Source organism: Orbicella franksi, chromosome 5 (assembly GCF_964199315.1).
Source record: "Orbicella franksi chromosome 5, jaOrbFran1.1, whole genome shotgun sequence".
Classification (NCBI taxonomy): Eukaryota; Metazoa; Cnidaria; class Anthozoa; order Scleractinia; family Merulinidae; genus Orbicella; species Orbicella franksi.
Genome location: NC_138149.1, coordinates 29,984,407 through 29,994,900, shown reverse-complemented (window position 1 = coordinate 29,994,900; position 10,494 = coordinate 29,984,407). Strand labels below are relative to the sequence as shown.

General features: G+C 39.8%; 2 protein-coding genes across 3 annotated transcripts in view; one reads left to right on the top strand and one right to left on the bottom strand.

The window, feature by feature from the left end:
* LOC145488096 (formimidoyltransferase-cyclodeaminase-like) overlaps positions 1 to 921 on the bottom strand; it is a 14,669-nt gene extending 13,748 nt beyond the window's left edge. Inside the window, exon 1 of the mRNA XM_081466879.1 lies at positions 684 to 921. Within this exon, the coding sequence (XP_081323005.1) occupies positions 684 to 921 (238 nt within the window). The remainder of the gene's footprint in view (positions 1 to 683) is intronic.
* Positions 922 to 1,122: 201 nt separating this feature from the next.
* On the top strand, positions 1,123 to 9,069 carry LOC145488076 (RPA-related protein RADX-like). Of its 2 annotated transcripts, none has more exons than XM_081466857.1 (6): positions 1,123 to 2,087; positions 3,046 to 3,194; positions 3,331 to 3,885; positions 4,286 to 4,393; positions 5,452 to 5,595; positions 7,505 to 9,069. In XM_081466857.1, exons 1-6 carry the CDS (start codon positions 1,135 to 1,137, stop codon positions 8,248 to 8,250), a joined length of 2,655 nt encoding a protein of 884 aa, XP_081322983.1. In that variant the 5' UTR covers positions 1,123 to 1,134; the 3' UTR covers positions 8,251 to 9,069. The 2 variants fall into 2 exon arrangements, with proteins under 2 accessions (XP_081322983.1, XP_081322982.1); XM_081466856.1 differs by having other exon boundaries at positions 3,331 to 3,939.
* The last annotated feature ends 1,425 nt before the right edge of the window (positions 9,070 to 10,494 follow it).

The following is a 10,494-nucleotide window of genomic DNA, read 5'->3' as shown; positions in this document are numbered from 1 at the left end:
GCAATGAAATTCAAAAAGTTCATTTCGGAATTATCATAATTATCAAAACTACATGTATAGACACCATGTTTTATATGGGAACACATTTCCAGACATTAGAAAATGCAGGATGAAGAACTTTGAGTATTTTTGATGAACTTAAAGGAGTTTAGAAAAGTGTGAAACACAATCTTGAGTGTTCTATGTATCATCTGACTCAAATCTAAAGTAAGGAGAAAACAGAGAAATAAAATCATAAAAATCTATGCCAATTACTGTAAGATCAGATATCCAAATACCGTCACATATATGATATGATCTTACTTGTTTGAACTTGAAAAGTTAAAACAGAGTTTGAGAAAAAAAGTTACGCTTTACACTGTTATTTATATTTTTATATACATGAATATATGTAAAATGTGTTCTAGATTATTTTCACCTTAATTCTCAAATGAGTAAGAATTACATGTATTATATGAGCTATGAGCTTTTACATTGCATGACTTTTAAACTAATGTAAAAAAAATAATAACTTAAATATCTCATGAAAGAGAAACTGTAAGTTCAGTATCCTTAATTAATTTTTAACATGCAAACTGATGTTTACATTTATATGCTCAGCACAAAACTTCCAAATATTAATAAACAAATTAAATGTTCGCCCTTACAAAAGAGACGTTAAAAAAACTATTAAATTTCTCTACCGTGGTGTCTTGTCATATCGATCAATTGCATGGCCATTCTCGCTCCATTCAGAGCTCCTTCCACGACACTTTCGGGCGAGCCGACGAATGTGTATACAGTCCTGTTGGTAGATACGCCCGGGTCCACGTCAAGTAGAGAACAACCCTCTACGGAGGCAATCGCTTGCGCTATGGCGTCAATCACTTCTTTATTTCGTCCTTCGGAAAAATTTGGAACACATTCAACGATTTGAGCCATGATCTTGAAGCGGACAATTAGGGAATACCGATGATTAAACCCAAAACCCAATTGAATCGACAAGCTTCGACAGTATTTTTGTTCGATTCTTCAAGGCGTTCCTACTGATCGCGTAATCACGTCTTACGTGAGCCTGGGGAGGAGACAGGTTTGAAAAAAAATGGCGCCGTAAATATGGCGGTCGACTTCGTAGAAGGACTATTTTCTTGAATTATGCTCACTGCGGGTTGTATTTCAAACATAAAAACCATCGCAGGCAAAGATGAAGCGAAGAAAACGTTTACTGTGAAAGTTTTGGACATTTACAGATACTTTGTCGACAAGAGCTTTCCCATTTTGGACCCGAATTTTACTGACGCTTTCGACATTGTGTTAAGCGATGGCCGTTACAAGACGAAATGTTTATTGTCAACCTCTTTAAATTGCCTCGTTTACGAACACAAGCTGCGGAAAAATTCTGTTGTGACAGTTACTGAATGTAGTTCCTTGATCGACGAGAAATCATTGGAGCAAGCACCTTATGTCATTCTTCAAGGAATAGAAATTTTAGATTTCGCGCCGGAGAACACGGAGGAAGCTGAGGAGGACATCGAATTTTGTGACCATGCAACAGCGAACGAAAAGCAAGAATTACCCCTAGCAGCCTCCCGTGGTTACTATTTGCCATTATGGAACGACGAAGACTACTTTGGTGCAAAGTGGTTTAGTGATCCAAATTTGACGCTTTCTAACCCCATCACCAATGCAATCACTATTTTTGATCTGGATTCATTTTGGAAAGTTTTGTCGCGTCCATTTCCCGCACTGATTGGGAGAATAGTAAGTAAAAGCAGGCTCAATCACTATGGGAAAGCGACTGATGACAAAAGGAAATATCCGTACCAGGCCTATCTTGAACTTGAGGATCGTACAGGGACGGTATCTGTGTGTATCTGGAGTTCTTTCTGTGTCCTGCTTTATAATTATCTTCAAGTTGGAGACATTGTGGCAATCTTAAACTACCGTGTTGCCAGGAAATTTGGTCAGAGAAGTAATGCGGTCTACAACACAAGTCCTGCAGCAAGCATTGAGGTATCCGTGAATCCTACCAGCCCCACTGCAGAAGTGTACAAACTAGCCCCCAGTGAGCTTGGTCCTGCATGGAAATTGCCTGGTGTACCATACAGGTATTGAAGTAATAAAAAACATGCAGTCTAAGAGCAAGTGGTACAATTTTATAGTTAGTTACTTGCAACACACTTACAGCAAGCAGGGGTTTCATTAGGTGCCAGGCAGCAGGCAAATTGACCGGCTGTGAGAATGATTTTGCCAGCCTGGTTTGATCATCTACAGAAAAGGTTTTCTTCTGAAGAAGTTCAGTTGAAAGAATTGTGCCTGCCTGTGAAAACCAGTTGTCCTCCTGCTGTAAATGTTAATGTAACCCTTGAGTTACGACATGACTGGGGTTTTATAAATTGATCGTTAAGGGCCAGGCACTGGGCCAATTGACTAACTGTGATGACAATTGCGGCTGCAGTATCTGGTTTGACCATCTAGAAGAAAGTTTTTCTTACAAAATAGTTCAGTTCGAATACCAGTAGTTTTGCCCACCTGTGAAAACCAGCTGCCTTCCTGCTGAAAATATTAATGAAACCTCTTCAATCATAGCATCAGACAATGTTACATGATTTATACATGACAGGGCTCTACTTTCAGGAAAAAACATTGGGGCCAGCTGGTCTCTAAGTCTTCAGATTTAGTCGCCAGCAAAAGTATTTCAGTGAAAAGCATGAAAAGTTAGTTGCCAGTGGAAAAAAAAAAATCAGTCACATTGGCAACCCCAGCATTTGCAACGTCAAGCTCTGTATAATGAGAGTTGTGTGCAAATATTTTTGCATGGTGCATGTATAAGCAATGCTGCATAAAGGTCATTCAACAAAGGTGTACCACCTAGTTTCGCCACTAATAAAAATTAACACTAGTGAGTAACAATGCTATAAGAAGTCTGTGTAATTTGGACATGGCAACTCTTGTTACATCATCGTTGCAAGATACATGTACATGTATAATACTGATACTAGTAAGTAATTTTTTAACTTCAGGAAGGTTCATGTAATAGCTTTGTTCTGTTTGTTTGCATTGTAGGTTCATTGAGAGGAAATTCCTGGCCAATTACTCACCAGGATTAATATGTGACATTGTAGGAGCAGTGATGTTTATTAGCCGAGACATCAGGGAGAGGAAGGCACGCAAGTCTTCTTTTTGGGCCAGTAAATGGGTTCATCTAAATGATGGTAAGGAAAACCATGTTGTTCCACTGTTTACAGTGAGCCTTGCACTTTACGACATTGAATTGTCTTTAACTGTTCCTTTTTTGCATAATCTATAATTTTCTTCAATTAACTCACAATTTATGTGTTGTTTTCTTAGGGACAAGCTCCAAGCCAATCATCCTTCACCTTTACGCCTGTTCACAACCTGAAGTTTTCAATTCCATTGCACCAGGGAAAGTACTTGTCTGTGCTCGCATGCTCATCAAAATTGAAGCCCAGGATTCAAAACATCAGAGGTTTTGCTTTCTTACAACCACCCGTGAATCACAGCTTTACGTTCTTAAGCAGCCATCAGATGTAAATGGCAAGCCTTTCACAGGCTCTGACGCCGTCAACAAAGTCATCAGATGGCGTCAGTCTGAGGATTCCAAACAGCTTCTTAGGGAATCTTGTAAAGGAGGTTACTACAGCTTTCCGCCCTTGCCCTACTCCCTTGAATTATACAAGAGGACCTTCCCTCCTGAGAGGCCGATGGATCTAATAACAACAGTGAACCTTGGACTTATCCTGAAAGAGCTCCACTTCAGAGAACATGTACAGCTGCACATACAGGGTGTTGTTGTAGCTCTGGAGTTTGTTCCCGCAGCTCACAGTGGAAGACCTCACCAGACAGCTGGGGAGGTCACTTGCTCTCAACTGTGTGAAACTCAAGGTAGTAGTAAGAACAGTGGAGAATCTTCTTCAGCATGTCCCGGAAGTCAGTCCAGTGAGCATAAGTTATTTTATTATTATTATTATTATTATTATTATTATTATTATTATTTTTACAATAGACACATGGAATTGAGTTAGTGAATAGCATTTCAAAAACTAAAGAATCAAACATCGATCTGTTTGTCTTCAAAATAGAAAATTGTTTGTCATCCAGAACCTACACTTATAAAGCATCTCAGTCAAAACATGTAATCCTATGACATGAATTGTAGGAACATGGAACTGTTAACTGAAGGTGACAGCATGCAGTATGAGTAATTATGCAAAATAATAAACCAACCTACAATTTTGTGCCTTATTTTTGGAGTATTTTACATTTCCATTCACTGATATTCTAGGTGACAACACGTTAAGACCTTCAACCAGTCAACACAGTGAATCAGGAACAGATTCTACACAAAAAGACAAGAAAAATCTAACCACAAACAGAAATTGCCACATGCAAAGTAAGTCCTTACTGGGTGTAAGAGCTAAGTACTGTTACCTAATGGCTTCCACATTTTTGGTCTCATCTCTAGTCTGTTGACAGGGCAACTATTTTTTTTTTTTCTGAAATTTTTTTGCCACAAACAAAATAAAACTGAGGGAGATTGAGTGGACGTGAATGCTCATCCCACGGTGATTGTTTATATTTGCCATAACATGATGTACTTAATGACTGGTCCCTTGGAGAACAGTGAATTTTGCTTCCCGAGAATCTTAATACAGTATTTCCCGAGACAAAGTCGAGTGAAATAGTGAGATTCGAGGGAAACAAAATTCACTGTTCTCCAAGGGATCGGTCATTAAGGGATTTGTTACCTTCAACTGCACGCTCTGATCAGGTGCAACAGCGGTCAACATTTTGCGGGTAACAATGAACTGTTTCCTGTTTGACGTCATAGTCTTCACGATGTTGCCTGCCCATGGCAGTCAGCGGTAGACAGTTTCGTTGTTAGATGTCATGTGACCATTGCATGATGAACTAGCCAAGGAATGTGCACGCTGTAGCGGGAAAAACGCCAGCTATAGAACAATCATTTTTAATGCCTGTGTTTAGTTTGTTTACAGAGTGTTAATTAGTATTTTTAAATACTAAAATAAACTATCAAAATAGTTAATCAAATGAATGCGAGTACAGTTGAAGATATATACATGTATAGCAGTGGCAACTGGAAGATTCTCGTAAAATTTTCTGTGTTATTAGGCGAATGCAATTTGAAAGAATCTTCAATTTTCCTAAGCAGTGTAAATCCTTAATTGTAAGAGCTTTCATACTAGTACTCATTATATGGCTGGCATAATTATGAATGCGCTTGCATTAATTTGCACTGCAGTGCAAATTAAAAGTTAGTGATTAATTTGCCCATTCTCACAACCAATCATAATGAAATACTTTTCTCAGTCGTATTAATAATAATTAGGTGTGAAATTCGAAGTACGTGCACATGTCCAAGTTACAAATTTAATATTTGTTAATGTCTGCGTTTATTTTTGGTGACAACTGAATCTGTTTTATTGCTAGCACGAAATTTGAAGAACAAAGAAGATTCTGAAATGGAAAGTGAGCACGAGTCATCTGGCACAGGTAGTGAAATGACAACAAGGACAGGGAAGAAATACGGTTACATCATCAGGAGAGTTAATCCCAAAAGGAAATGCAAAACAGGTGAATTTAGGCTCTCTCCACACTACGCCGGAGGAATTTGAAAACGGCTCCGGGTTTACTCTGAAAACGCATCAAATGTTTTCCGTCCACACTACGCGAGTGGAATTTAAAAACGCAACAATCACCGGTCATTGTGGATTTGTGTTTGAGGAAAACTCAGTCAGGGAAATCACGTGATTATCGTGACGTCATCATTTTCGAAAAGCTCCGTTTTCAAAATGTTCTCCCTTCGCGCGAAACGAAAAGCCGGCGTTGTCAAATTTCTCTGGTTTGAAGTTCGTTTCGAAGAGTGCTGTTTTCGTGACAGATTCATGTCGACGGACAGCCTAACTGTAGAAATATAGCTGCGTTTTCAAATTTCTCCGACGAGGCCTTAGAATCAGACTATAGAGTATAAACCTATTAAACTAGTAGTAATCGTAGACAGAAGCATATCACCTAGACTGGGTGATATGCTTCTGTCGTAGATCAAAGAGTGCGTTCGAGTATTGGTAGGTTTGCTATGTTAAAAAGCAAAAATTCTAGGAACAGCATTTTTTGCCTGAGCTGTTAGGAAGACGTGGAATTGGCCTCCCTCCAACAGGAGCGAAAACAAATGAATTGATCGCTAGGCACGTGCATACGAGAGGGTTTGTTCTCGTTTATGCATCTATAGTGTGTTACGTAGTATTAGTTACTACCGGTCAGTATAAAACACGGACTGCAGTTGGTAAGCCGCATTTAGTCCGCAGTCCGCGTCTTATACCCGAATCCGTGTTTTTTACCAAGTCTGTAATGCTTAGTCCGCATTTTATACCTCAGTCCGTAGTAATCAAACAAAGATATTTAGACTCAATCGCACTTAAACTACGCCAAGATCTCGGTCGCATTTTAAGTTCTCTACAGGGTTACAGTTTCTGAAGTTCGATCGGCCATCGACAAACGAGCGCGAATCCTCCGTAGGAAAAAAGATGGCGACTGGTACATTTACCCATAATTCTTAGCGCACAAAAACCTTAACAAAGTTCATAAAAACGTAGAGAAACGTAATAAAATCTTCAAACCTAGGCTACTCAATGTCCTTAGCACAGGGGAAAATATTGTAAAAAAATGGCTTTCTTAGTGCTTTATAGGCTGTGTTAGGTTCGCAAGGCATTGTGGTAAAATGTACAGCCGCCATCTTTTTTCCTACGGTGGATTACCAACGAGCTTATCAACAACATCGGCATAGCGTGGGGGACAGAGAGAGATTAGGGCGAGTGAAACTAACAATTACAAACATGTCATCAAAATCGTAGTTATAAATGGGACGATTATAACATCAGCCAGGCAAATAGAGACAATCTTGTAAGCATATATACACTTTAATAATACCATGGAGCGAAGTAACTTCTGTATGGAGCGAAGTAACTCTTGTATGGAGCGAAGTGACTTTTGGTTGGGGCGAAATGACTGGGGGCGAAATGACCATGGGGCGAAATGACCGAATACCCCGCAGTCTGACCGCAACCCTACGATTCTGGACCGTGTAAATCAACACAAACGTTGCCTGTTCCGTCGGTATGCGAGACGACGTGCTTTTTTTTACCAAAACTAGGACAATTATTCTGTTTACGAACACGGCTTTGATTCGCCTTGGCTTTGGGGAAACAGCTATTAAACATTTTGACTTCCGAAACAATGAATGTTGGTGTACGTACCAAAGTAATCTGTGGCTGGTTAACAAAACACGCCAGCTATCTTTCGTACATGTGCTCAACTAATTCAACCAATAATGGCAACTTAGTTTATCTGTTTTGACTTTTCGCCTCCATGGCGAAGATAACGTGTATTTTCTGCACGAGTTTTTTCATTGGCTCGTTGTGTTCACGCTGTCCATTGCTATTTTCTTGGTTTTGATGTAATTAGATTTTTGTTGCCATGCTTGCAGTTGATTCCAGGATCCCGAAGCGGGTTCAAATTAAGACAAGAGGACGGCACGTTGGTGCTGAAGATGTGGCCCCTTCCAGGAAGCGAAAAGCAAGGAATCAGCCTGCCCATCTGCCGAGAAAATTAAGAAGAAAAGCTACGCCAAAGAGCCAGAAGTCTAACGATTCCGCTAAAAGAAAAGGGAAAATGACAAAAGGCGATCAGCGGTTAGAAAGGAAAGACGAAGACTCGTCAGCAGTCTCTGTGAGCGAAACATCAAGTTCTGATAAGTCAAAGAAAGCGGAAAAATATTATCCCTTCAGAATTTTGGATCAAACCTTGACAGACGTGGGGCCAGACATTCCATTTTTGGGCTTGTCTAAGCCAAGCTTACACGAGGACACTCTTCCCACACTTTGCAGTCGGGGACTTTCGGACGTCAAGGTCGTACCGAGAGCCGATCGGCAGGGCTTCGTGGAAACCGAAGGCCACTGGAGGCTTATGATCGCGGGACTAAATCGGCGTGCTATTATAAACGCCATATTTATACCCCAGACCCCTGAGAGAGGGGAAGGCCCCAGCGAGGAACCAACAGCCGGAGTTTTCCTTTCCGCTCTGGCAACAGGGGTATTTTCAAACCGTTATCCGGTTGATACGCTTTTGAATCACGCCAGTGAAGAGTTGAAAGGACGAAGAACTGTTTTTGTGTTGGATGTGTACAGCCACGGGAATGACAAAGCGGAAGTTATTATCAACAGGGCGTACTAACCTGAAACACTGTTCACATGTAGATAAATTGCCATTGATATCATCGAGCCGAGTAGTTATGACTTGTCTCTGGTCTGAAAGGGTGCCCCAGCTATCGGCTTGGAATGTTTTAACCCTAAAGAGGGTTTGAACCTCTCTGAATAGCCGTGACTTAAATCAAGCCAAAATGTCACGCGTGACATCACGCCTGTCAAGGAATACCTTATAGACAAACACCTGCCGACAACGACAGCGCAAAATCGGGGCTAGATTCAGGGCAAACTGTCGAGAGAAGCACCAACAACGGTAGGAAAGTGCAGTAAAACGAGAAGATTGGGCCTTATAAGCAACACAAAAGTGAAACTGCCAGGCAAAATTTCAGAGGAAAAAATGGAATCTACGTAAAACTGGCGACTGAAATCGTAGTAACTAAGTTTTGGTCTGGTCAGGGGAAATTCGAAGTTCGTCACTTTAGCTGCCTTTAAGGCTTATTTGCCAAAATCTTACATCGAGCAGATACGAATCACCTCTAAGAAGAAACTGTTCCATACAAACTGGGTTTTATCTGGCCACGGAACTTTTACCTTACGTTCGTATCGAGCTATGAACTTTATAAATATTTTCCGTGCCTACTTTTAGAGACGCGGTAGGGATATTTTTAACAAGTTCCACTTAATAATTTTACGCTGTACATACTTTCAGGAAAATTATACACATACGGCAGTCGTGTAAGCATTTATTTAACAAATTAGTTTTATTGTTCTTCGAAATACTTTATGCTGTATCGAAATTTTAGAGTGCACGGTTGACGAAGAGTATTAAAGCCAATGTTTAAATGGGCGTGTCCTCGTTTACTTTACAACGAACTTTATTTAAACAATGGAGTGTTTCTGTCGAGGAACTATCGGCTGATAGTTGCCCTGAGGAAATTTGATGTTCTTAAAACAAATATTTGCCTGAGAAGCGAAGCTTCGAGGTCAAGTATGCTAGTTTTAAGAACATCAAATTTCCAAGGGGCAACTATCAGACCGATAGTTCCGAGACAGAAACACTTTATTGTCTTTATTGTTCGCCATTAAATTTTCTTGCGCGCGCCAATTCAAAAATCGTATTAAATTATTTTCAACTTTTTGAGATGTTAGCCGTAAGAGCCAAATGTAAAATTTGAAAAAGACAACAGACAAAAACCCACTAATACAATTTCAATTGTTTACTTTCTGCAAGCCCGCTTGTTTACAGAAAAATTTTCACGGACGAGTACTATCCATCTGGGTATTTTCCGCGGACGGGCACTATGGGCTGATAATGTCTCTCCGCGGACGAACACTCGCGTCACGTGGTCAATTTAAGCGAATCAGAATCGGAGAAAATTTAGTGGTGAACTGTAGTTAACTATCACCTCATAGAAATTGAGAACGAATAATCTAATTGTTTTAGTAGAATTCTTACGAAAATTTACTTCAAATAACGGTTTCCAATTACTTGGCATATAATTAAACTTTGCGCCTGAAAAAGATCGCTCAGATTGAATTGTCATTTAAAATTGAAGTTGTGTGCGCGCGTGCATCAGTTTTTTTTCAATAATTTCAACTTTTTTAAAAGTGAAGAAACCGTAAATGTCCTTCTTTTAGACTTCTCAGGAATTTAATTATCCATTTGCATCAAAATTTCCCTTCAAAACTTTGGAAAAACAAAAAAAAAAGTCGCCATTTCCTAGACGACCTCCAACCACTGCACACTAATGGCTGATACTGTTCAATGGCTCAGCCAATCATATTGCAGCATTTGCATTAGTATACTAGTAGAATTCTACTAATTACGGTTATAGTTCAGGTTATAGGGTTTAATTGATCACGTGACGCGATAGTGTTCATCGGTGGAGAGACAAATTACCCGGATGGATAGTTCTCTTCCGTGAAGAAGAGATGTTTCTGTAAACAAGCGGGCTTAGAAAAAAAATTGAAAGACGCAATTTCTCTGTTTTACATCTGGCTTTCACGCCTTTCATCTAGAAAGGTTGAAAATAGTTCAATATGATTTTTGAACTGGCGTGCGGAGGAAAATTTAGTGGTGAACAATAGGGATAATAGAGTGTTTATGTCTCGGAACTATCGGTCTGATATTTGCCCCTTGGAAATTCGATGTTCTTAAAACTAGAATATTTGTTATAATATCTCTCAGTTAGTACGCGCGCTGTGATTGGTCAATTTAGCGGGCCATATTCTACTGTACGGCCCGCTGAAATTTAACGCTGTTTTTGTTGCC

Excerpts from the sequence above, each read along its gene's own strand:
- LOC145488076 (XM_081466856.1), top strand. The coding sequence starts at position 1,135 with ATGCTCACTGCGGGTTGTATTTCAAACATAAAAACCATCGCAGGCAAA. Across the intron at positions 3,195-3,330 it reads ATGGGTTCATCTAAATGATG|GGACAAGCTCCAAGCCAATC; the intron begins GTAAGGAAAACC and ends TTGTTTTCTTAG. Across the intron at positions 4,394-5,451 it reads CAGAAATTGCCACATGCAAA|CACGAAATTTGAAGAACAAA; the intron begins GTAAGTCCTTAC and ends TTTTATTGCTAG.